Genomic DNA, 27,072 nt, shown 5'->3' on the forward strand with positions numbered 1-27,072 from the left:
CTTGTTGCTTAACCGATCAGCTGTTTGTGGGCTTTTGAGGATCTTCCTCCATTCTCTCTGCTAATATGCTTGTGAAATTTGTTTTGCTGATTCAGAGAAAAATACTTCCGCATCCCAGCTATCGGGAAGCTTTGAATGGTCCGTGGAAGGGAAGCCTTTGAAAGCATCTGTTCAGGTTGTGGAGGTTTACCAAAATAAGACTGTTGTGCCTGGGTGATTGCAAAATCTTCTGTTAGCCAGCAGTAACAACCAGCACTTCATCCAGACAAGTTAGGAGTGGCTGCTTGTGAAACAGTGGAAAGGCATTTCCAGTATTTGGGGCAAATTCAGGAACTTCTATAAATGGCACCTTATTCCAATAAAGATTTTGTAACCAGCATTACGACTTGCAATGGTTCATTTAGTGACCATTCAAAGTTACAATGACACTGAAAAAAGGGAGTTATGACTGTTTTTCACACTTAGGGCTGTTGTGGCATTCCCCAAGGTCACATGATCCAAATTGTTGGCAACTGGCTGGTCCTTATGACAGTCCCAGAGTCCCAGGGATCACTCAATCCGCTTTTGCGACCTTCTGTCGAGCAAAGTCTGTAACTACATAGCCAAAAAGGTGTTAAGAGTTTGTTAATCTAATCCTACGTAGCTTTTTCTCTGGTAATATCACACTAATAACTAGAGCATACAAAACATTTGCTAGACCAATACTCGAATACAGCTCATCAGTCTGGAACCCACATTACGTATCTGATATTAACACAGTTGAGAAAGTCCAGAAATATTTCACAAGAAGAGTTCTCCACTCTTCTACTCGTTGCAGAATACCTTATGCCACCAGACTCGAAATTCTAGACCCAGACAACCTAGAACTACGCCGCCTTCGGTCCGATCTAAGTATGGTATATAAAATCATACATTGCAATGTCCTACCTGTCAATGAATACTTCAGCTTCAACCATAACAACACAAGAGCACACAATAGATACAAACTCAAGGTTAATCGCACCAAACTTGATGGCAGGAAATACGACTTCAGCCACAGAGGGGTCAATGCCTGGAATCCTCTACCTGACTCTGTGGTTTCTTCCCCAAACCCCAAAAACTTTAACCTTAAGACTGTCTACTATTGACTTCACCCCTTTCCTAAGAGGTCTGTAGGGTGCGTGCATAAGCGCACCAATGTGCCTACCATCCCTGTCCTATTGATTCTTTTATTTTTCTTATATGTATCCATGTATTCATAACTACGTTTATTCTTATACCTATTATATTGTAAGCAATTGACAAAAATAAATAAATAAAATAAAGTAAATAAATAAAGTCAAAGGGAAAGCCAGGCTCACTGAATATTGCAGTGATTCACTTAACAACTAGGGCAGACAGGTTGTAAAATGGGGTAAAGCTAACTTAACAGCCACTTTGCTGAGCAACAGACATTTTGGGCTCAAGGGTGGCCGTGAAGTGAGGACTAGCTGTGTAACTCCAGAGGGTCCCCAGACTTTGCCGTCCGGGGGGGAGGGGTGTTGTTTTTTTGTAGAATACCCTGTGAAAATGCCGCCTGCGGCTTTGTGAGGCGCCCAGGTCTTTGCCAAAGGCTTCGCAGGGAGAACGGACAGGCCGGGCTTTGAAAATAAACGGAGGTTTTCTCCTCCTCCTTCTTTGTGTTTTTCTACCTTGAATGGCCGGAGAGCCAAAGGCATTTTCAGGGCATGCAGGGGGTGGAGGGGGGGTTTGGTTTTCTCCCCTCTTTTGTCAGACTTGGATCTCTTTGTGAAGTTCATTTCTAGTCCCCACCGAGGTTGGCTGTTCTTTCCCTGGGCTGCCATTGAAGCAGGAACAGCAGCAGCAGAATAGAAGGAACAACAAGCGCCCCCCCCCCCCTTCATAGCACCAATGCTTCACACACACACACACACACACACACACACACACACACACACACCTGCTCTGGCCCTCTTCCACAGAGGGTGGGGGGAGGAGGAGGAGGAGAAAAGAGGAAGGAGCCAGGAAGGCAGCCGTGGAGGGAAGGTGGGCAGCCTGGACAGGGTGCCAGTCAGTGGGTGCAGCTCCAGACGGGAACCCCCCCCCCCACCTGGCGGGGTCACAGAAGGGATGGGGCTGGCCGCGAGGGAGCATGTGCCTCACAGTTGCCACTTCCTGGCATTGCACAACCGTTGGACCTGATGGTAAAGCAGGTTTGCTCCTGCGGCCTCATCCGATTTTACGCCTGTGTGAACGAGTGATTCACCGTGGCCCAATTTGGACAAAAACACTTCCGTACGTCCCAGTTTCAGGGAAATAGGTTGTCAGTGGTGGTCACGTGATCGCAAACAGCCATCATTGGGTTCTGGTAGCGGGGGGGTGGGGGGGGTGGAAAGGCTGTTGGATCATCTGATCCGGATCCTAAGAACTCCTCGGGTAGTTGCAGCTTTGCGTGGTCAGTAGGCCTCTAGCTCTTCAGTCGAGACCTGCCTGTAGAAGTGGGAGGGGGGTCCCTGGGTGGACGCTGCCGGTTCCCTAATTTTAGCACCCTCCAAAAAATGGTGCTTTCCCAGAGCTTGGCCGAAGGGAAGGGCCTGCAGCGATGGAAATTCTCCTGGAAGCCCAAAGCCTTTGGCATCCGCCTCGTGCTCGGCGGGTCTCCTGGCTGTGCCAAGTTCTACGAAGCTGAGCTTTTAGTAGCCCTGGAAGGCTGAGCTGAAGGAGTTTGTAGATCATCATCCCCAAAGCTACATATTTAACAAATAACAGATAATCAGAGTTGGAAGGGACTTTATAGGTCATCTGGTCCAACCCCTCCTACCCAAGCAGGAGACCCTACACCATTTCTGACAGATGGGAGCCCAATCTCTTCTTGAAAGCCTCCAGTGCTTGGGGCTCTCATAACTTCCGAAGGCAACTCCTGTTCCATGGGTGGATTCTTCTCCCTGTCTGAAAGTTCCTCCTTATTTCCAGGCTGAATCTCTCCTTGATCAGCGTCCATCCATGGTTCCTTCTCTGGCCTTTGGGTGCCTTGGAGAAGAGCTGAGAGGATGGATGCGAGAGGGGGGGAAAATCTCAGGTGTGAAATTTTAATGATGGGACCACTTAGGGGGATGCTGTGAGATCCCCGATGTGGGCATCCGTTGAAGTGCATGCCTGGGTCCGTGTAACTGAGCGATACCTGGGTGGGATGAGCGCTCACCTTGCAAGGTGAGCCTCCACTGTGCGAGGCAAAGGGAGCGCTGAGTCATTATTTGGGTCATTAAATTGATTTAGGAAGAGGAACAAATGGAAGCTAAGTCTGAAGCGTGACTTGTTGGTTGCTAGACTAAAGGGAAGAAGTGTGCTATTCCCCCCCTCTAAATCAGGGCTGGGGAGTCTACACACACACACACGCACACACGGTGTTGCCAAGCTACAGGCCCTGGCACCTCTGGCTGTGGGCCCTGTGGCCGGTTTGCAGAGTGCAGAGGGCCAGGCAGGGCCCAAAGGAGCCGGTCTTTAAATGGGTCCATGGTCATTCAAGGCCCAGTTTACTTAGGCAAAGCCAAGCAGGCGTGCAGGAGCTGGGAGCAGGGGCTGCAGAAATGCCCAGGTGCAAGGAAGTGTAGCTGCCTCACTGTCCCTTGGCGCACAGACACACAAACGCAGCCTCCACCTTTCCTCCCGGCCGTTGAGGACTGAGCTGAGCGCACTGAACTCGGCTGCTGCAGACGTTCCTATCACAATGGGTGCGTGTAGGTTGTTGTTTTCAGCAAATTATCAGACACTTCAATTACTATTTTAAAACCGCAACTTAGACAACTGGGTCTTAACATGCACTTTTGTGCTCCACCAGAAGTGTTGAGAAGTTGATAACCGTCTTCAAGCGAATCCTGAGATTTTTGCAAAGGGGGCAGGCAGAAGGGGAGGGGTGGGGTGGGGGAGTTAAAAAGGAAAGTGAGGGGCTCTCTGGGATGCCTGCCCGACAGAGGCCTCTCTGGGGAGGGTCTGGAGCCTCCCTGGGGGGAGGGGGCGCTTAACACAGTGCAAAGCCAGAGAAGTGGGAGGGATGACAGGAGCAGGCGAGAGAGGGAGGGGAGCAGAGGCAGCGGGGAGGGGTTGACGGCGAGAGCAGGCACCAGAAACGAAAGGAGCAGAAGTAGAAACCAGAGAGCATCAATCGGTAGGATGGGAGAAGTGGGAAAAGGAAAGGAGGGAGGGAGGAATAAGAAAGAGAGGGAGGGAGGGAGGGAGGGAGGGAAGAATAAGCAGGAGGGAGGGAGGAATAAGAAAAGGGAGGGAGGGAGGGGAGAAGGAGGGAGGGAGGGAAGAATAAGGGAGGGAGGGAGGGAGGGAAGAAGCGAGGGAGGAATAAGGAAGGAGGGAGGAATAAGAAAAGGGAGGGAGGGAGGGAAGAATAAGGGAGGGAGGGAGGGAGGGAAGAAGGAGGGAGGGAGGAATAAGGAAGGAAGGAGGGAGGGAAGAATAAAGAAGGAGGGAGGGAAGAATAAGGCAGGAGGGAGGGAGGAATAAGAAAAGGGAGGGAGAGAAGAAGGAGGGAGGGAGGGAAGAATAAGGCAGGAGGGAGGAATAAGGAGGGAGGGAGGAATAAGGAAGGGAGGGAGGGAGGGAGGGAAGAATAAGGCAGGAGGGAGGAATAAGGAGGGAGGGAGGAATAAGAAAAGGGAGGGAGGGAGGGGAGAAGGAGGGAGGGAGGGAAGAATAAGGGAGGGAGGGAGGGAGGGAAGAAGCGAGGAGGAATAAGGAAGGAGGGAGGAATAAGAAAAGGGAGGGAGGGAGGGAAGAATAAGGAAGGGAGGGAGGGAGGGAAGAAGGAGGGAGGGAGGAATAAGGAAGGAAGGAGGGAGGGAAGAATAAAGAAGGAGGGAGGGAAGAATAAGGCAGGAGGGAGGGAGGAATAAGAAAAGGGAGGGAGAGAAGAAGGAGGGAGGGAGGGAAGAATAAGGCAGGAGGGAGGAATAAGGAGGGAGGGAGGAATAAGGAAGGGAGGGAGGGAGGGAGGAGGGAAGAATAAGGCAGGAGGGAGGAATAAGGAGGGAGGGAGGAATAAGAAAAGGGAGGGAGAGAAGAAGGAGGGAGGGAAGAATAAGGAAGGAAGGAGGGAGGGAAGAATAAGAAGGAGGAAGGGAGATTCAAATAGGAAGGAAGGAAGGAAGGAAAACTCAAATGGAGAAGTGCAGGAGCCAAGCAGAGAAGAGGAAAAGCAAGGAGAAGAAAACAATCAGATGTAGAACGGAGGTGAAAGAGAAGTAAGGAAGGGTGGGCTCTGAATTCTTAAAAAAAATGCCTCTTTTCTCTGGCCTGGAGAGTTCTGGTGCTGTGAGTTCTGTCTCTGCTGCTGATCCTCATCTGGCCCCTCAGCAATGTTAAGACGCGCTGGCTGGGGATTCTGGGAGTTGAAGTCCAAACGTTGCCAAGGTTGGAGACCCCCCCCCGAGCTATGTGTCAACTCTAACGGGTGTTTGGGGACACCTTCTCCCTCCCAGTTTTAATGGGGAGGGATTGGTCAGAGAGAGAGAGAGAGACACACACACACACACACACCAACACCCTTGGCGATGCCCTTGGCGATGGCCCTTTGCCCGTGGGAAGGCCGGCCTTCTTGGGCAGGAGCCAAGCGTCCATCGCCAACCCTACGCTGGCAGCTCTGCTTGCTGATAGAGGCTCAACTTTGCGTGGCTGGACAAGGATGGTGGTGAACTGGACCGTGTCCCCATCGGATTGTCCTCCGTGAAAAGGAGGCGCAGTTTCTGTCTTTCTACCTTTTGGAAGATGAGAGTGTTAGTGTTTGTGGATTAACCCCTAGCAGAGTATTGCAGCAGTAGTCAAACCAGGCAGCCAAACGAGAGTGGAAGGGCCCCAGAGTATACACACACTGAACACAAACACTGTTTGTAGTTTAAATAGTTTTTAATCCATTTAGAGTTTAAAGCATTGTCATTCAGTCCAATAGTCATTCACTATATTTCCATCCAGTAAGACTCACTATTACAGTCCAAGTTAAGAGTCCTTGCAATATCTTTATCAGCCGATAAAGATATCTTCTCCTCCTCCGGTGCCTCTCTCCAGAGAAACAAACGCTGGATATTCAGCAAGAAGTTCAAACAGTAGAACAGTTGAATTCAGCAGTAAATCAGCAAAACAGTAGCAGACAGGAACAGTTCAGTCACAGGCACTCACAATTAGTCGCAGTAAGACACAGTTAGTCGCAGTAAGACACAGTAAGTTTTCAGCTTCTAATGCTTCCTTATATTGTAACTTCTAACTGCACCCTTAATCGGCTAATTGCCTGCTGCATTGTGCTTAAAGTGATAAGCACTTAAACCATGATATCTAAGTTTTATATATTTATTCACCCAAACCATATTTGGTATCAATGTTATACCTAACATACTCCCCTTTTGGGTGAAATAAATATATAATACCTTACAATCTAACCCATATTTTTCACAACTCTCCTGGTGCTTACTGGCACCTTGGGCTTTAGTAAAATTATCAGCTAAATTGTCCTCCGACATACAGTACTCTAGCTGAATCATCTTACTTCTTACAGATTGTCTCACGTTTAGGTATCTTAGATCTGTATGCTTGCTCCTTGTTTTTACTTCAATATTTGTGGCCATTTGAATTGCTGCCTGATTATCTTCATGTATAATTATAGGATAATCCACAGTTATACCTATATCAATTAACATTTGTTTATACATTATTAATTCTGTACATAACAGAGATAAACAGGAGAATTCTGCCTCCATAATAGACAAACTTATATGCTGTTGTCTTATTGACTTCCAGCCTATTAATGTCTTACCCAGCATTATGGCTGTTCCTGAAGTCGACTTTCTAGTGTCTCTTTCTGATGCAAAGCTAGCATCTGCATAAGCACTCAGAATTAAATCACCCTTTGGTTCTAAATACAATGAATAATTCATTGTCTTTTTAAGATATCTTAATATCCTCTTAGCTGCATTCCAGTGTCTTTCACATGGTGCAGAATTGAATCTAACCAACTGATTCACACAGTACGAAATATCTGGTCTAGACCAATTACTAATATAACTCAAACTACCAATTAAAGATTGATAAATCACCTTATCAAATTCCGGGCTTTGTTCATCAGTGTTGCTAAACTCCTGACTCATTGGAGTCTTAGCTGGCTTACAAAGCTCCATCTTGTAATCTTTTAGCAATTTGCTTATCTTATTTTCCTGAGATATCTTAAAACCTTTCCGTGTTTTCTTTATATTTAAACCGAGATACTTCTTTATCTCCCCTAATTGCTTGATCTTTATTCTCTTTCCTAATGATGCTATTATTTTATTAGCTTCATCATTAGTTTCAGTTATCAAAGCAATATCATCTGTGAATAGTAATAATAATGATACTTTCCCATTTGTCTCCCTCTTAAACAAACATGGATCGGCTAAACCAGCTTTAAATCCTATATTGTTAAGTTCATTTACAATATACTGGTTCCATTCATAGCCTGATTGTTTAAGACCATAGAGGCTTTTCTTTAACAACCAACAATCATTATTATCCTTATTTTCACTTTTAATACCAACAGGTTTTTCATATAAATAGTATGTTTTAATGGGGCGTGCAAGTAAGCAGTTTCCACATCTAGATGGTTAACTATATAGTTTTTTACTAGCTGCCCACACTAAAGCTGCCCTCAAGGTTGCTGCCTTAAGACTAGGTGCAAACACCTCATCGTAGTCATTAGCATTCTGCCTAAAACCTTGGGCTACTAACCTTGCCTTATGGATTAAATTACCATCTTTATCTGTTTTTACCTTAAAAATCCATTTGCAGCCAATGGATTTCTTACCTACAGGTAATTTGGCATTTTCATACACTTTCATATCTCTTAATGAATTCAGTTCCTTATTCATTGCTGCATACCATCTTTCTTTTTCCTTAGTAGGATACTTTTTAATTTCTTCAACAGAATTAGGAACTTGATTAATCTGGCACACTGTGTTAGCCTGGTACCTATCAGGCGGTCTAGATACACGTGTAGTTCTTCTGGGAATTACAGGGCTTACAGGAGGACTTTGTTGAACTACTACCTGTTCATCTTCCTCATCCTGTTCAGCTGTTGAATCTGTTTCTTCCTTTATGGGCACTATTTCATCCTGTATTTGTCTCTTTACTTTATTTTTAGAGTTACAGGGATAACTAATGGGATTTCTATAGGATTCAATAATTACATCTTTATTGGCATCCTGTTCTAATTTCTCCCATCCTTCATATTCTAGAAGTTGGGCACTAGCACTACAAAACACTTTAGATGTGCGTTTCTCCCAAAATCTATATGCCCTATGGTTTGCCTGATAACCAACGAAGAAAAATCGTTTAGCTCTATGTTGCCCTTTTTTTCTGAGTTGTGCAGGAATATGCACCCATGCTGGTGCACCAAATGTGTGCAGGTAACTTAGGTCAGGTTTCCTGCCATGCCACCTGGTAAATGGTATTTCACCTGTTGTTGTATTAACAACGTTGTTCAATATGTTATTAGCACACATTGTAGCCTCCCCCACAAAGAATCAGGTAACCCAGAATCATTTAACATTGTTCTAACCATTGCCTGTAGTGTTTGGCCTCTTCTTTCAATAAAAGCGTTATGTTCTGGCCTGTATGGAGCAGACTTCTTATGCTCTATTCCAGCTACCTTAAGTCTGTTCTGGAATTTGTTATTAATAAATTCCGTACCATTATCTGTCACCAGGGTTATCAGTTGTCGTTTAGACTTTCTTTTAGCAAACCTAATCCAATTGAAAAAATGTTGATATGTTTCAGTTTTGCTTTTCATTAAATAGCAAAACCCATATCTAGAATAATGGTCCATAATGCTCAGTATATATCTAGCACCCCCATACTGGGTTTCTTTGGACCTATGATGTCTGCAAATACTACTTCTAAAGGTTCTTTTGTTTTGAAACCATTTAGCCTATTTGCAGGCAATACTTTGCTCTTATCTTCACAGCAAACATTACAACGCAAATATTTATCACAAGGTTTTAACCTTATTCCTTCAGATAACTCAACTGTACGTTTTAGCATTTTAAAATTTACATGCCCCAAACGCCTATGCAATAAATGGATACATTCATTATGAGGTTTTATATTATTAAATACAGTATGTGCCTCTCCTTTCTTACTATTATCTAATACATATAATGTTCCATTTAAAGCTGCAGTTACCCTTTTGTTATCTTTTTCAATTATGCAATTATTATCTTTAAAAGTAATTACATAACCTAATTTATCTAATACCCTTACTGAAAGCAAATTAAACTTTAGTTGCGGTACATACAACATTTTTATATCCTGGTTTATGCACGGACAATGTGCAATACCTTCACCTTTCGCTTTCAGGTTCCAGCCATTGGCAAGTGATATATGTTGAGAACTTGTAGACATTTTTATAAATTTTGTCTTATCTCTTGTGATGCAGTGGGATGCGCCACTGTCAACCACCCATAGATCATTCTTCACATCAGAGTTGCTAAACATGGCTAGTTCAAATGCTTTCTTTGGCTTTTTTTACATTCTGGCTTTTTCTCTTTTTGCAGAATCTTGCCAAATGTCCTCTGCCTCCACAATTAAAACACTTTTTAATTGTGTATGCCGTTGAAGATAAATTCTCTTCTTCCATGTGCTGTATTTTGCTAAGCTGGTTTTTTTCAAGCTTTGATGATAATTTCTCTTCTTTCTTATCTTCTCTCAGCTCGTCACGCTCACGCCTTCTTCTGGCTTCTTCTAGTAGCCTGCCTGTTATGTCGGTTAATGAGAGGCTTTCTTTTGGCAATACCTCTAACGAAGTCACATAGTCATCATAGCTTTGATCTAATGAAGATAATATTATGTAGACTTGTTGCAGTTCATTAAATATAAGCTCTTTTTCTTGCAAATCTTGAAAAATGCTCTTCATACAGTTTAAATGAACTAACATATCTCCATTCCTCTGAAGATGCGTTCGAAAAAGCTTCCGTGTAAGATTTATATGTGCTCCTACACTGTCCCGAACATAAATCTTCCTGAGGTTCTCCCAGCAGTTTGCAGCATTTTCTTCTCCACGAATATGGACAAGCTGCTGATCACAGAGAGTCAGTCCTATGATGCATAAAGCCTGCTCATTTTTCAGTTTAAAGTCTTGTAACTTTTCGTTATCATCATCATCAGCATGATCCCAGCTACTCACATCTGGTGGGTTTGCTATAATGTCCCACAAACCTTCTCTGCGTAGAAGTAAACTACATTTCATTGACCATGGAACATAGTTTGTTCCATCCAGCCTGGATATCATGGACAGTTGTGACAAATTTACTTGTGCCATTACTCTTCAGATATTTTAACTATTTTAAACTAATTAAAACAGTTTGTTTTTACAGTAATGTGCAACTCACACCAACTCTCTCTGCTATATCCTGGTTAGTTAGACTATGCTGCTGGGCCCATAACCAATGTTAGTGTTTGTGGATTAACCCCTAGCAGAGTATTGCAGCAGTAGTCAAACCAGGCAGCCAAACGAGAGTGGAAGGGCCCCAGAGTATACACACACTGAACACAAACACTGTTTGTAGTTTAAATAGTTTTTAATCCATTTAGAGTTTAAAGCATTGTCATTCAGTCCAATAGTCATTCACTATATTTCCATCCAGTAAGACTCACTATTACAGTCCAAGTTAAGAGTCCTTGCAATATCTTTATCAGCCGATAAAGATATCTTCTCCTCCTCCGGTGCCTCTCTCCAGAGAAACAAACGCTGGATATTCAGCAAGAAGTTCAAACAGTAGAACAGTTGAATTCAGCAGTAAATCAGCAAAACAGTAGCAGACAGGAACAGTTCAGTCACAGGCACTCACAATTAGTCGCAGTAAGACACAGTTAGTCGCAGTAGGTTTTCCAGCTTCTAATGCTTCCTTATATTGTAACTTCTAACTGCACCCTTAATCGGCTAATTGCCTGCAGCATTGTGCTTAAAGTGATAAGCACTTAAACCATGATATCTAAGTTTTATATATTTATTCACCCAAACCATATTTGGTATCAATGTTATACCTAACAGAGAGGCCTTCTCGTCCTTTGAAGCCAAACACTCCTTGGTTGGGGCTGCCCATTCCCTACCGCTCTTCTTCTAAGTACGTCAGAACGCCCCCCCCTCCTCCTCCTCCTCCCAGGAAGGGGAGGGTGGGTCTCTCCCCTTACCTCCATCCATCTCCATGGAGGTTGGGGCTTCTCCTGTCCCCTCCCCACTCCTTCCTTCTCGGTCTCTTTTGGGGGGAGGGCAGAGCCCCCACCATTCCAGAGCCTTCCTGTTCAGATAATGGCCCTGGCTGGCTTCCCGAGAAGTTCTCTCCAGTCCCTTCTCTCCTGGGGGGGGGGGGTCATCCCTTCTCTCCCCCACTTTCCCCTCTTCCTGAAGATCACAGGCGGCGGCAGCAGCAGAACAACGGGGGCGGGGGGGGAGGGGTTGAAGGGGGGCTGTGCCTGCACACACATCGGTGGCCTCCCCGGAAGGCTCTGTTTTCCAGCCAGCTGCATTTTCCCTCAGGCCCAAAGGCTGAAGGTGGACGGAGTCCTCAACTTACATCCACAACTGGGCCCAAAATTTCTGTTGCTAAGTGAGACAGCTGTTCAGTTGTTCCATTTTATGGCTTTCCTTTCCATGGCGGTTAACTGAATCACCGCAGTCATTAAGTTAGTAACCTGGCTGTTAAAATGAATCTGATTTCCCCACGGACTTCACTTGTCGGAAGGTCGCAGAAGGGGATCCCCTGATCCCAGGGACACGGCAAACCGTCATAAATATGAACCAGTGGAAGGCTGCAATGGTTGTAAGTGTGAAAAATGGTCCCAGGACAGTTTTTTCAATGCCGTTGTAACTTTGAACGGTCACTTAATGAGCTGTTGTAAGTCGGGGGCCCACCTGCACCATGATGGGAGATCCATCCAACGGGGTGCAGAGAAGCCAGCAGGGATGGTCGTCCTTTGGGTTGACACGATGCAAAAGAGAGGTTGAGGCTCTGGAAAGAGGGCAGAGAAGAGCAACCAGGAGGATGAGGGGACTGGAGGATGAAAGACGCGAAGAACGGTTGCAGGAACCGGGCCTGGCTGGTCTGGGGAAGAGAAGAGAAGGACCAGGGGAGGCAGGAGAGCAGCCTTCCAGTATTCGAGGGGCTGCCCCAGAGAGGAGGAGGAGGGGGTCAAGCTATTCTCCCCAAAGCCCCCAAAGGTCAGACAAGGAATAATGGATGGAAACTGACCAAGGAGAGATTCAACCTGGAAATAAGGAGAAAATTTCTGACAGGGAGAACAATTCATCAGTGGAACAACTTGCCTCCAGATGCTCCAACACTGGGAGTGTTTATGAAGAGACTGGATAATTTCATTTGTCTGAAAAGGTCTAGGGTTTCCTGCTTAAGCAGGGGGTTGGACTAGAAGACCTCGCAGGTCCCTTCCAACTCTGCTCTTCTGTTCTATCTGCCCAACTCGGCTGTCCTGGAGCCTCAAAGGCAACGCTTCTCTTTAGTAGCCGAGTTCCTTGCAGGGCCAATAACCTTTGCAGGGGCCTCCGTTGTTCTGGGTAAAATGCTGCCTGATTATGAATGAAGGGCAGAAGCTTCCTAGAAATTCCATCGCTCGGAGCCTCTTCTGTGAACGGGACATCCCGACACAAAGGCCCCTTTGTGAGGATTTGCTGGACTCTGGAGAACAACTTAGGGGAGGGGGACCGAGAGCAGCCCTCCTCTTCCGTGGAGGAGCATTAAAGGGAGGTTCGCGGGCGAGGAACGTTCCAGAGATCCATGGAATCCCCTTCTCCGCCTTCAGCCGCCCTTGTCCCAGATTCAAGAAAGGTTCGGAGCTGAACTCTGCAATGAACCCCTCGGCCCAAGTGGACCCCAGCGGGGTCTCTGTGTTGACCCAGACTTTTCAGCTTATAAACATTCTGTGTTTATTAAGGCTGCTTGGTGATCACTGGCTCCTCCAAATGAAAAGTTGCTTCTCTCTGGTGAACGTTATAGTTACTACGGTTTATTTAGCAAATAATTTGTGCCATGGATTTCCCCCAGACTACGACTTCAATTTGCAATGCAAAAAGCAAACGAGATGCTTTTGAGGTTTGGTTAACAAAAAAAGTTAAGGACAATTTTAAAAAAATAGCCTGTTCATCGTTAGATAACTTGCTTTTCGAGTGCTGCCAAAAGAGAGGATGTGCTTGTCAGTTCTGTTCAAGGAGAAGCAGCTTGATTGGCAAAAACAGTTTCTCCTCTGGAAAATCCTTCAGAGGCTGGGAAAATGCACCAACCTCTCACTCCGAGGCTAAGTCGAATTTAATACAGACTTTCACATCGACTTTCAAAAGGCAAAGACACAAATATAGCTGCAGGTGGGCGAGAAAGTCAACCTTGATCTAAAGCTAAATGTTAACCTATAGCAATCATCATCATCATCATCATCATCATCGTCTTCCTGTGGTTTTAGGCTGCGTTTCAAAGTTATGGTGGTGCTGGGATAAAGCAACTTATGACCGTTTTTCACACTTATGGCCTTTACAGTTCCAACCTGGCCCTGAGGTCAACATTCAAGTCCTTGGTGACCCGCCTGTGTTTATGGTGCTTGGGGGGTCCTGGGCCCCTTTTGGGACCCTCCCTGGGGGCGTCCAACAAAGTTCTGCTCTCAGGCTGGATTCGGTGGGACAGCCGGTCCTGAGTGAGCTGGGAAGGTCCTCTGGAGATCTTCTCCACTGGTAGATGACCTTTTGGACCGTGGAATGATTTACGTCCAATTGTTTGGTGATCTTCTAAAATCCCTTTCCCAACTCATAGAAATCTAATCATCTTTTCATGGATGGAAACGTAGCAACCTAGAACTAAGGAGGAATTTCCTCACAGTGAGAGCAATCAACCCATGGAAGAGAAGTTGCCCTCGGAAGTTGTGGGAGCTTCATCCCTGGAGGCTTTCAAGAAGAGACCGGACTGCCCTCTGTCAGGAATGGTGTAGGGTCTCCTGCTTGGGCAGGAGGGGTTGGACTGGATGACCTCCAAGGCCCCTTCCAACTCTGTTATTCTGTTCTTTCTGAAGGCCCCAGAAAACTCTTTCGGTCTAAGTGATGATGACACTGCACACTTCAACAATAAAGGGCAAACCACACTAAATGCCTGAGATTTCAATTAAACAGGTTCCTCCCAGATCTACCTAACAATGGTTTTAATCTTTTTTTTTTTTTTTGCCATTTTCTCCTTTTTTCCCCATTTCATTTCATTCTCCTCTGGTCCACAACACTCAATTCCAATTTTAGGTCTTTGGGGTAGTGATAAATGTAGGATGGTGCTTATGTTTTTGTCATGAAACTGCCATCAAATAATTGATCAAATGATCAAGTTGGTCAGTTTCTAAATCTCCACAAAGATTGGAATGCACCAGATTCAGAAATATAATGAAATATCTTCCCAGTAACAAAGTTTTTTCTCTAAGTTTGCTAGAAGACCTTAAACCAAGGGCGACTGTGAAATCAAAGGTCAAGAATTTGTAATATTAAGCTCTGTAATAAGGTTAAAGTGAATTCTGGTTTGGATAAATTATATGAAGTAAATGCATAAAAACTGTTCTTAATCGTGTTTGAATATCTTGGGCTACGAGATAACTTTATCGATCTTTATCAATCCTATTAATGTAGCCCTATCTCAGATGTTTATAGTTTTCTCAGTTCTCCCAAGTATATCTTTGAAATGGTTTCTCTTAAGCAATGCTGTATCTTCCTGTGTCATTTTTATAAATTCATTTATTATCCCAGAGGAAATTTCACTTTGACTTTCCTGGCATGTCTTTTTAAAGATAAGCAGGCATTTTACAATATCAGTCAAAAGAGGAAACGGTGTTGCGGAGAGAATAAATGATACTAATTGTTCAGTCAGCCTGGATTGAGTTTCTTCTTAAATTGATAAGTGCTCAGAATGTGAAGCGTGTGGTTTTCTGCCTACAGCAGGTCGTCCTATAATCGTGTTGATGCAAAAAAAAAAAGGGGGGGGGAATTTAATCAGTGCCTGGTGCTGCAGGGCCACCCAGTTTGATATATTTCTGTGGTCCTTCGATTCGGCTGACCATCCATTTTAATCTTTCACTGTTTATTTGCAGGCAGAGCCCTGGTTGATTTGGGGTGTGGAAGACGTTTTTAATCAATGTTATATTGACGCATTTTACCCGCCTGCAGACTGTGTGGGTGATTAAACCCACGTTGAGTTTTAAGGCTTGCAAGAAACCATTTTTTTTCCAGTGTTTGTGGGTGCTTTAGTTCTAGCCACTGACCCTCCTCCCCACATTTTGGGGGGTCTGGCTCATTTCACTGTAGGCACGAACGGTGCTCTGTAGGTCACATGCCTCAGTCGTGTACAGGTTATTTCCTGGCCCTGGTGCGTTAATTGCATCCGATGGGTTGTGTAGAGAGTCTTTCTTTATTTGCAGAGGTCAGTAGCACTGGCGGAAGAGACAATAGCCGCAGCAGCTCCCTCCCTCCCAGGCCCTTGGCCTTCCCCTAGCTCTATGCCATAAGCCTCCCCGGCTCCATGGGCCGCCCAGCGTAACGGGCAAGTATGAAGGCCTTGCCTGCAAACCAGCCTTCGCCAGCTCTCTCCTTTGGTGAGTATGCAGGGCTCTTGTGCGTTGTGCGAAGGAGGGGCGGGGGGAGGCTTGGCGGGGGGGAGGACGGACCTGAAGTGACAGGGCAGCAGTAAGCGAAGGCGGGGGGTAAGGCTGGGGTTGGGTCCAGGAGGGGAGAGAGAAGTGGGGGGGGACAGAGGCGTTGGGGATATGAAATTCGGGCTGTGCTTTTTCAAATTGGTACAGATTCATATTGTCTTGCTTTTTTTCAGGCTCAGGGAAAAAAACGACGCCCAAGGCCTTCAGGTATTGGAGAAGAGGACCAAGGTAGGCACCTGTAGGTGGACGTTGTTGTGTTGGTGGAGGGCACCTTAGGTCACCTGCTCTAGGACGGTATTCCTGGGGGTTTGCCCAGCGTCCCTCTGGGTGGGGAGAAGGTGCAGCCAGAGCAGGAGACGGTCTTCGTGGGGCCCCCTCCTCCTCCTCCTCCTCCTCCTCCTCCTCCTCCTCTCCTTCCTTGGTGGGCGAGAGAAAGGGAGGGCTGGGCTAGGCAGAATCCAGCTAGAATTCTTGGGATCCGTCCTGGAGGCCGTGTTTTTTGGATCAGGAAGTCGCACGAAGACTACCCTGCTTTTGAGAAAGAAGTTTAGCTTGTCCTGGTCTCGCTTAGGCGACAGCAGTTAATCCCAAAAGCTCCTCCAGGATCACAGAAGCACGATTAAAAGAAAGCTTCATGGGGAGGCAGCAGTCTCCCTTCCTCATTTTGTAAGTGCAACAGGACTTGCGTGACACAATCCTTAAAGCAAAATTTCCCAACTGGGGCAACTTCAAGATGAGGAGACTTCAGGACTCCAAGTCTTGCCAGCTGGGGAATTCTGGGAGTTGAAGTCCACCCATCTTAAAGCTGCCAAGGTTGGCACCCACTGCCTTCGAGAGTCAGGTGGACAAAACTTACTTAGGTTGAGTGAGTTATTTTATCAATTCAGTCAAAAAAAAAATGGGCCAAGAGCAGAACAGGGCAGTTTTTGTACAAAAGCTATAAGGACTTTACAAATTGTTCTCTTCAACATGAGCTTAGAGGTTGGAACAAGAATCAAAGATGGGAAGGAAATGTTCAGAAGATATGGCAGCGACGACAATATTGTGGCTTTTCCTTTCTTAATTTCCACAGGAGTTTCAAGAATTGATGTGAGAAGCCTTCGTTCCAGCGGTGGGCCAGGAGGGCCTGCGAAAGTACCCCTGCCTACAGGAGATGTCTGGAACCTTTGTCAGAAGAGGGGGCTCATTCCCCCCCCGACCCAGAAAACCGTCTCTGGCAGCCCAAAGGCAATGCCCGTGTGTGCTACCTACCTGTCCGGGGGATTTTTTCCCAATGGCAGCCATGTCAGTATTTCTGAAGTTCTTCTAACTGGCTTTTGTACTGCAAAAATAAATGAAGTTTGTGGGGCCTTTTCCTGATGTTCCAGGTGGTGTTTGTATTTTGTCCCTCACCCTGTTTATTGTCCCAAGTCCCCAGCGGCAGTGCAGAGCAGTGGTGGGATTCAGCCGGTTCACACCGGTTCGAGAGAAGCGGTTGTTAATTTTCTGAGCAGTTTGGCAAACTGGTTGTTGGAAGAAATCATGAGGGTAGAGAACCGTTTGTTAAATGATTTGAATCCCACCACTGGTGCAGGGTAGCTTTGTCCAACCTGGGGGAGTTTCACCGTTTTCTATTTGAACCCCAATAAATGTCAGCTCCGGCAGCAAAACCCTTAACCTTCCCTCCTCCACACCCCCGTTGCTCAAAGGCCCAGGTGGGACCAAGAACCTTCTGTTCCAAGTCGCCATGGGTAATGAACCTGCCTTGTTGATGTGCCCAGGCGAGACCAGCTGTCTTGAGAACCTCAAGTTCTTCTCTTGATGGGGCAAGGACCGCAATGGGGCAAGGATTTCTGTTGCTAAGCTAGGCAAGGAGGGTGTGAGTTGTGCCTGATTTTACAACCACTTTTGCCACAGTCACTAAACGAATCGTCACTGTTGCTAAGTGACTCTCGTATTTGCTAAGTGAATCTAGCTCCCTTCACTGCCCCTGGCAGTCAGGGCCCCCCCTGGGAAGGTCATCCAATGGTGGTCCCATGACCCCCGGATGAAACACAACTGTCGTAAACATGGACCAACGGTCAAATCTTGCTTGAATTTTGATCTCGTAACTGTGGGGACAGGGCGAAGCTGGTAAGTTACTATTTGCAGCCTTGTTGGAAGTTGGGATGGTTGTTCAACGAATGGACGTGCCTTGGGGGCTCCCTCTGGGCAGGGCAGCCCCTTGGGGTCTTTTGAGGGGGCGTCACAGCTCTCTTAAATCTCCGTTTGGGCCTGGAGAGCCGCAGGTGGCGTCTCTGGCGATGCTGCCCCCGCCCCTTTGGCAATGAAAGGCCTGGGTTCAGCCTTGCTGGGGGGGGGGGAACCCCCCCAAATTGGCTCTGTTGTTGCATTCAGGGGATGAACAGCACTTAAGGCAGCCGTTCTTTCTCTCCGTTCCTCCAGGCTCCCCAAATGCTGTTTCCATCCTCAGAATGGGAGCTGGTCCTCCACTTGTGACCAGTGACCTGGGTGGCCAAGCAGCTGTGCTCCGCTCTGCGGGAGACTGGCCAGGACAATTGGGGACTCACCCCTTCGTCTTTCTTTAACACTCCCCCCCCCTCGTGTTTTTATGTAGATCCTGAGTGTAGAAGGATGAGATAATGAGAATTATCACTGTTTCACTTTGCCTCCCACCCACCCCCCACATGCACACACTGGGAGTTAGCTGAAATTCAATCCACTATCTGAGAAGCCTGGTCTTGGAGAGAAGGAAAAGGCAGAATATCCTTTTGGAAATTAAGCCCTTGCAAGGGTGACAGGCTGAAAAACAGAAGGGAAGAGAAGAAGCAGCCAGGCAAACTTCGGTCTGCAACTGTCTCTCCAAAGTACTTGGCTTCCTCCAGGCATAAGGAAATAAATACGTGCTGAAAGTCAGATTAGCCAAAAAAAAATTGGGATTGGAAGAGGGTCTCCCCGTGAGTGGCAAGAGTCGGGCTAAAATAAAACTGGCAACTGTGAGGGGAACCAACCTGCCAGGGAAGCTGGAAGCCCCCTTGGTGGCTGGGGCACAGGAGATAAAATGAGAAGAGAAACCACGGGAGGGCAGGAACAAGCAGGCTGGGACTCGGGGGCTGTAAAGGGGCTGTAAAGGGCCAGAAAGAATTCAGGGTTGGATTCTGGGCTTGTCTATAAGGCAGGTAGTCCTGGACTTAGGACCACAACGGTGCCCCAAAATTTTTGTTCTTAAGCGAAGCGATGGCTAGGGGAGCCTTGCCCCATTTTACGACCTTCCTTGCCCCCGTTGTTAAGTGAATCACTGCAGCTGTGAAATCAGCAACACAGTTGTGTCAAGTGAGTGTGTGTCTTCTTCATCGGCCTTGCTGGTCAGAATGTCTCACAAAGGGACCCTGGGACTCTGCAACCGTCATAAATACGAGTCAGTTGCCAAGCATCAGGCGACCCTGGGGGGAGGGGCTGCAACAGTCTTAAGGGGGAAAAACAGTCTGAAGTCTCTTTTTCCAATGCCGCTGTAACTTTGGTCGTTAAATGAACTGTTGTAAGTCGAGGACGATCTGTACTAACTATGAAAAATTCTCACCCAGAGTTTTCATTGTAGCTTGGAAGGCAAAGTTGACTTTACTGGGATGGGGAGGGGGAGGAAGGGGGGCGATTCCTTCACCTCCGACTCCAGTCCCAGTCCCAGAGCGGGTGGGGGGCAGCTATTGTCATCCCTGGGGCTGCTGGTGTCAAAGGGGAGGGGCTGGACCCCCAGTGACCGGGTGCAAGGCCTGACGCCTGCAGTGGGACCCAAAGGGGCCGCTGTGGATGCTGGGTGGGGGACTCGGCCCCTCCCTGGGCTGCTCGGCCCAGTCAATGGGGGTGGGGCTAATGGACCCCCAACTCTGGTGTTGATGGGGGGTTTCGGGCCACCTTCTCTGGGTGAGGGCTGGTCAGTTGCTGCCCTGGCGCCCAGGCAGCCCCTCCTGGATCCAAAGGCCGCCTTCTCCGTGGGGGGTGATGCCAACCGAGAGGAGGGCTGTCCGGGGGCTCCACTCGCCCTACAAGACGCCAGCAGCCCAGGCCGGGAGGATGTCGTTGGAGCTACTCAGGGGGCCTTGCCATTGCCAGCTGCTCTTCCTACTCACGGTGCTAGTTGCCCCCGTAATGGCTCTGGCCTCGGTTATCTGTCCGGCCTCCTTCTCCCACAGGGATCTTCCTGCCAGATCAGATCAGATCAGATGGGATCCACTCCAGTAAAGGAGGATCTCCGTAGCTCAGGGTTGAGAGGAAGGATCCCTTGGGGCTCCCTGAGCCGGGTTGCTGTCTTCTTGCAGACGTTTCCTTATCACACAGGTTAACGTCTTCGGTGCTAGAAGGGAGGGGGGTTGCAGAGAGGAGGAGGAGGAGGAAACTGCGGGGGGGGTCCTTGGTGCTCTCTGAGCTAGCTTGTTTCCTTGCAGACGTTTCATTACCAAACTAGGTGACGTCATCAGTGCTAACGATGATGCACTAGCCCTGCTGATGTTTCTGGAGTCCGGAGAGCCCCCAGGACCCCTCAGGAGTGCTTCCCCCCAGGTCCATCTCTTCCCCCAGAATGCCGCCTGGGAATGGACCCTTTGGATCACCATCCCTCTCCCCTCCCCCGGTTATCAAATCCGATCTTCTCCTTTCCTTCCGGGTTTCAGGCGAGCCTTGAAGGGGCCATGCTGGGATGGGAGACTTGGATCGGGCAGAATGGCTTTTTTGTATTATTATTTTTCTTTTTGCATCATTCCACTACTGTGTCTGCTTCTTTTATGGCTAGCTTTATTTATTACTTCTGAAGTGTTTCTGTTTTCCCTTGGTGACGTTCCTGGTTTTCAGAAGTTTCGGGACTTTGATTTTGCTCAGACCGATTTCCCGTCGTAGACCAAAAGGCCTCTGACTCGGATGTGGTCATCCCTGCTTCAGCCCAAAGCCATTGCTGGGCCATCAGGACCTTTCCAGGCGGCCTGGCCTGGGGCTTGGTGGTCAACCCTTCCCCGCTGACCGCTGCAAAGGACCTGTCTCCCGTTGACTCTGAGCCAGAGGCGGAACCTCTCCAGGGTCCCTATACCACCCTGGCCCTTCAGGTCTTCCAGCTGAGGCGCATCTGTCGTTGCGGTAACCAAACCTGCCTCATCATGCTAAACCAAACCATGGATCCCCAAGCAACCCTAACACAGGCCTTGTTTGGGGGGTGGAAATGCAATGTCCTTCCAGGCGCTTAGGATCCCACAAGGGTAAGTTCCTCTTAGTGACCACTCAGTCTGCTTAACTTGGACCCGGGGAAGAGCAGAGTCGCCTTGTCGCCTCAGCTTCACGGTTATCTGACATCTCCATTAAAAACAATCCCTTCCTGTTCTTACAGCAGTTTGGAGAAGCACCTCCAGCTACGGCCCTTTACTCTCCATTCTTCCGTGTCTTAGAGGTGTTGGTTGGGCTTTGCACCAAGTTAGTTTTTTCTCTCGTGACCGGCAAGAGATGGAAAAATTGCACTCCAAATTCTGATGGCTCTTTCTGTGATTTTGCTCTTGGCCATTATCCATAAGCTGTCCCATTGGTCGACCTCCATCTCAAACTAAAAGTATTTCCCATATTCATTTTGTAACGCATGGGTACATCGTACATTGAAGAGACTGAATCATCAAATGCACAGCACCAAAGGTTTTTAAAACGTTCAAAGTATCCACACAGCGTTTTGGTGAAGCCAACCAACTAAACTCTCAACATAAAGTTACAGGCCGGCAAGGACGCAAATGATGCGTCCTTGCAAAGAATGGCAGGTTTGGTGGGAGATGCCAAGTGGTAGCTCGAGGCGTTGGGCGCAGGCATGAGGCAGCTCTGCTCTCTCCTAGGTTCCTTCTGCCTCTGGTGAGCAAGGACCCCAGGCGGCTACGGAGAAGAAGGCCTGAAAGACCTCCTTGGGGTGGGTCTGTCTTGGGGGGGGGGATCATGGGGGATCCCCTCATGTGCTTTGGGGGAGGAACCCAGGCCTGTCCTGGCTCACCTTAGGACATCCTCTGCTCCTTCAGCTAAGAAGGTCCAGGCAGGAGAACTCCGGTTGCATTGATGTCCTTGCTGTGGGTCTAATAGGACAACCTGCCACAGCCAATTCTCCAGGGGACAAGAGTTACTCTAACCTCGAAGAAATGGTGGACGGGAATCCTTAAGGGAAGGATGCAAAAGGAGGGGCAGAATGAAATGGGGATGACAAAAATTAAAATTGTTTGAAATAATTCAATGGAATTGTTGAATTCTCCTGTGGCAAGTTGTCCCATTCCAGCCTCACCCCCCACTATCTTTCAACCCTTGGCCGCTTCATGTTCCTTGAGCCTCTCTGTCTCCTTCAGAGAATGGACACGGGCAGCACCAGAGCAATCTGAACAGGCTCTGAAAGGATCCAGTCATCGCTCCAGAGAGTCTTGGATCTTGGTTCAAAAACTCAAAGACAACTCCTTCTGGGAACTGAGACTTCTCTGGTGACAATCTCCCTCTTCAACTAATTAAGCCAAACTGGTTTCTTGGGATCAAAAGTGGACAGATAGATAAGATTGGTATGTTTCCAAGAACGGGTCTCTGGACCGACCCTTCCATTCAGTGTGTGTGCCACTGGCTGCTCCTGGTGGAGTAATGCAGGAAGAAGGCTGCCTTCTGGCAAAGACGTGGTGGGACTTGGGCAGTGGGCGATTTTGGGTGTCAGATTAGGAACAAGGAGAGGACAATAAAATGCCAGGTGCATTTGTGGAATCAGGGTGAAGAGGAAGGCAGTGAGATGTTGGCCCAGACAGAAACAGGAAGAGACCAGTATAACACAGATTGGTTTTGCAAGAATCTCTCAGGATGGGAATAACAAATTGGTTTCCAGTTGAACTGTTGTCTATGGACATCCAGGCTGAAATGTCCGTTCATGAAATACAGGCCTGTTTGTTTGCCGTTATCTGTAGCACCGGGAATTCTTAGAGGCCTGGCCTGCCAGTGAACTACAGGTGGAGGCCCAGCAGCTGGAAAACCTGTCGTTCAATGTTGATATCCCTAGTTAGAGAAGAATGTGGGCTAGCGGAAGAGAAATTCTAGGATGACGTGCAAACTCTGAAAGGTAGTTCATCTGGTGGGTGTTTATAGAGCTGTGGAAATGGTCTTTGAATGGGCTGGGTGTGGTCCCAGTTCTAAAGATGGAGAATGGGTCTTCCAAAAATACAGGGGATTTGGTCGCCTATTTTGAGACTGGCTGTGTTCACATGGCAGCAAAAACACCTTAGTTGAGAAGCGTACGGTGCTATTTCTGAAGTACTCATCAACCAAACGATGTGTGTGTGTGCGTGTGTGACTGAGTTGAAACTGAAATTGTGCGTTCAAATTAAAATGGGACAAGAGCAACAATCAGAGCCAATCGGCTCTGATTGAGCTTCTAGGCCATTTGAGGGAATTAAAAATTGCATTGGCCACTTCAGAAAATATCACCCAATTGATCTTGAATTGCCAAGAGTTCCTGATTCTTCCCAATGTCCTTCCATCCAGCACAATTGTGGGTCAATGAGGCATAAACGCACCTTGCCCCCCCCCCGGAAGCTGTAGTGGAGCCGTCAAACTATACAAAGATATGAATAAGGTACAAAGACTGAACTATGAAGAAAATATCTCATTATGTGTTGAACCATGTACTTAACAGTGCCCTGGATCAAAGATGCTTTGAGGTGGAGGTGTCAGTTTTGTTGAGTTTGGGACAAAATGTTATGCTGGCTGGAGAATTCTGGGAGTTGAAATCCACAAGTCTTAAAGTTGCCAAGTTTGGGGACCCCTGTTCTAGATTATTGCAAGAAAGGTTTGTGTCCCAGGAAAAATCAAGAGGAAAAAAGTCTAATCTGTTTGCCAGATGTCCCCAAAGGTGCTTCTTCCCAAGAGGCAGCTGGACGTTCTTTGTTTTTCCTTGAAGACGTTTTGCTTCTCAGAACTGCAGAAGCTTCTTGGGTGAGAAGTGAAACATCTTCTTCAAGGAAAAAAACCAAGAAAGTCCAGTTGCCTCTTGGGAAAAAAGGGGGCATCTTTGGGACAACCAGGACCACCTGGATGATGATGGAGATTCTCCATAGACATATTTGCCAGGTGGTGATATTAAATCAGAGTGTAATCCGAGGAATAAGTGTTTTACCTAGATACTGCTGTACAATATGTAATACACGTGTGTGCAAATATGTATGTAGGTACTACGTATGTACATGAAATACCGCTACTGTGTGCATCAGAGTTTCTTCTATTCAACATGCCTCCAGGATCACAACAACAAAATTTGGTGGCAAGCTACCCATTTTCATAATTAGATTTTTGTGGTTTTAAAATTGGGGTTTAACCTCTGCTAGGCAGCGCACTTATTCTGCATCTAAAATCTGATCCCAGGCTTGGCTGGCCTTTAGGAAGGACGATGAAATACCTTGGATCTTCCAGTGAGGTCAGCTGATCACAAAAGCTCCTTTAGATCCTTGCAGGCCAAAACATGCTAAGAATTTCCTATCTTTTCTCTGAAAGGCAGGACGTATTTTTTTGGCACTGCTAGAAGTCGCAATAGCACTAGCCCTTAGACTTATATGCCGCTTCCCAGAGCTTTTATAGCCCTCTTTAAGTGGTTTACAGAATCAGCCTCTTGCCCCCGACAATCTGGGTCCTCATTGGACTGACCTTGGAAGGACCGCCTGCAGTTGTGCACGGATGTCTTCGCAGATGTTTAAAAGCCTTCAAGGAAAAAATGAATGAAGGACAGACTAATGTCTCCAGCAAATTTTGCGGAGACTGGGACTTGCTCATAATCATGCAAAGGGACACCCGGCCGGGAAGAGACGCAGAGCTGAGGGGAGGACCAAGGAAGTTCTAAGCTGCGAACCATCCTGGGGCAAGCGACAAATCTCTGGGTGAAGAGGCTCTCTCCACGCGCTGCTTCATCCAGACTTCCGTGGGGCAGGCAATCCACCAGAGCGGTTCAAAACCACAGGTACCAACCAAACAGTGGAGAACCGGCCCGTTTCCCCTGCAGCAGCTTCGGTGCTGCTTCACAGGAGAGCCACAGTGGGCGAGTGAAGGCAGACGTCCACAGACTCCTCTTTCACAGATGGCAAAGCTCACAAAACATAATTCATTTTCATGACTCAGCGCTTCCAATATTTAGACAATATGTAATGAAACCGAAAATTATGTTTTGGATGCAGTGCAAGAAATGTTATAGGAAGGCATCTGACGTGATAATTTTGGGCTAATGGTGGTTTCTCAGGAGAACTTGGGGCGTTGGGTGCATCCTCTGTGTTGACGTGTCTTCAGAAGCATAAGACGCGAAAGAGCCTCCCAGAGATGGCTCCTCTTTGGAGAAGGATCCCCTCCCAACTCAACCTCTGCTTTGTGCCAACAGGTTCCTGCTTCTGGGTGGCAGTGCTGAACGGCAACGTGGTGGGCATCGTGGCGGCCCGAGGCAATGAGGAGGACAACACAGTGGAATTGCGCCGCATGTCGGTGGACTCTAAGTACCGTGGTAAAGGGATCGCTAAAGCTCTGGGCCGGAAAGTGCTGGAGTTTGCCGTGCTCAACAACTACTCCTCTGTGGTGCTGGGGACCACGGCAGTGAAGGTGGCAGCCCACAAGTTGTATGAGTCCTTAGGCTTCAAGCATGTTGGGCTGGTGGAACACTATTCTCTGCCTGGAATGACACATTCTATTCTAGAGCAAATCTTCTTCCAGCTTCGCTACCACCGCTATTGCCTGCATCTGCGTGAAGAATGAGGGAGCCTCATCTTCAGGGCCGCCCTCCCCAGAACCTCCTGGCCAGGGTTTTGCGGTGGGGGGGGGGTTTGTGTCATGGTTTCTTTGCCATCTCCTCCTTTCATGTTCTTCATCGGCTTTGTACAAGTTCTTGTACAAGGGAAGGGCCCCTTCTTCTTCTCGTCTGAAAGGCTTGTAGGGTGATGGCAGCGCTAACGCTGGAGATAGGGCGGACCTGCCCTTGGCCTGACCTGGGTCAAGCTCAGGATGGACACCTTCACTCTCCCAGTCTTACCCCAGTTAACCCACCTAAGCACAGAAATGTCAATGCATAACAAGGCTGCTTGCCTGACGTGTGTTAAAAATAATAATAATAATAATAACAATTAATAATCTCCTTTCCCCCCTCTCCCGCCCCAAGTATTAAAAAAAGCGATACTTCATGATACAGCTCAATGCAAAAGTTTTATGTGAATGCATTTCTCAGTATTTTATGAAGTAGTATGCATTCATGTTCTCAAGGTATAATACCGGTTAATCTTGCTGAAAAAAAAATGTGAAAATCCTGCTTGCTATAATGCATGAAGAGGAAGTATTTGCATGCATTCAAACACACTACGAAGTAGGCGCTAATAATAGTAATATTAATACTAATAATGCACTTTCTGGATGTACCTCCCCGGTGCCTAAATTCTCAAGAATATTGGCGCATCTCACACCTGGGCCCTTTATCCTCGTTTTCTTCTTCCTAAGCCAGCAAATACAAGCCCTGAGCCCAATGTAACATATGTAAATGACTGAAATATCAAATATGCGAATGTAGATAGACTTTGAGGTCCCCTGCCAGATATCTCCACCCAGAGTGTTAATTTTCCTTTATTGAGGAGTTTTGTTTATTACGTTTGCTTAAACAACCCAAATGCTTCGCTTTTGCGGACTGGTTTCCCAGAGGCAAAACGGAGACTTCTGTTTCTATGGCAACACACCTGTACGCAAATAATGTGCACCAAATCTAATCGCTTCAGAAAAAGCAATACGCAAGAGAGAGAGAGAGAGAGAGAGAGAGCTGGAGCTGCCGGTTTCAGCTGAAGGAGGCCAGGAAAGCAAAGGTGGTAGTTTAATCAGTTGCTTCTTGCTAGTGGAATAGCAAGTCTGGAAGAGCTGACCTACAACGCCACTGCTGCTTTAACAGTTATGTCACATTTGTGAGTTGTACAGCTCCACGCAAAAAGCGATGCAACGCAACAGAGATATGGCATGCTACCTGTTGGAGCCCAGCACGAAAACACCTGAAGTTGCAGCTTCTTCTGCCTTGAAATACCAACCTCTATTTCAAGACTAGCAACTTTTGCATTCATGGTAACCGAATAGAAGTCAGGCAGCTTAGGGGTTTAAAAGGCAATATCGGTTCAGAAAAACTCAGTTGTTTTCTGGTTGCATTGAATTGGGGAGGGGGGATTGAAGAGCTGAGCTTGATAAAAGCAGCTCCCCTTTTAATATTTCCTCCGGTTGAATAATATTGTGGTAGAAATTGCCCCCCCCCCCCCGATGGGAGGGAGAAGGTCCCAGAGGTGGATGGAGCCGAGGGGAGATGAGAGTAGAAGGACCCCCTGCCAAGTCTTTGGCCTGTCAGCGGAGGAGAGAAGCTGCGTTTCTATTCGG

At 47.2% G+C, this 27,072-nt stretch overlaps 1 protein-coding gene across 1 annotated transcript in view; it reads left to right on the top strand.

Annotated features, from left to right (window-relative positions):
- Positions 1 to 25,856, top strand: part of ASPNAT (aspartate N-acetyltransferase) — a 40,239-nt gene extending 14,383 nt beyond the window's left edge. Inside the window, exon 3 of the mRNA XM_026687225.2 lies at positions 25,064 to 25,856. Within this exon, the coding sequence (XP_026543010.2) occupies positions 25,064 to 25,431 (368 nt within the window). The 3' untranslated portion in view covers positions 25,432 to 25,856. The remainder of the gene's footprint in view (positions 1 to 25,063) is intronic.
- The last annotated feature ends 1,216 nt before the right edge of the window (positions 25,857 to 27,072 follow it).

This window comes from Notechis scutatus, chromosome 5 (genome assembly GCF_049901735.1).
Source record: "Notechis scutatus isolate UNSWTSFEM ecotype Mainland chromosome 5, rNotScu1.2, whole genome shotgun sequence".
Lineage (NCBI taxonomy): Eukaryota > Metazoa > Chordata > Lepidosauria > Squamata > Elapidae > Notechis > Notechis scutatus.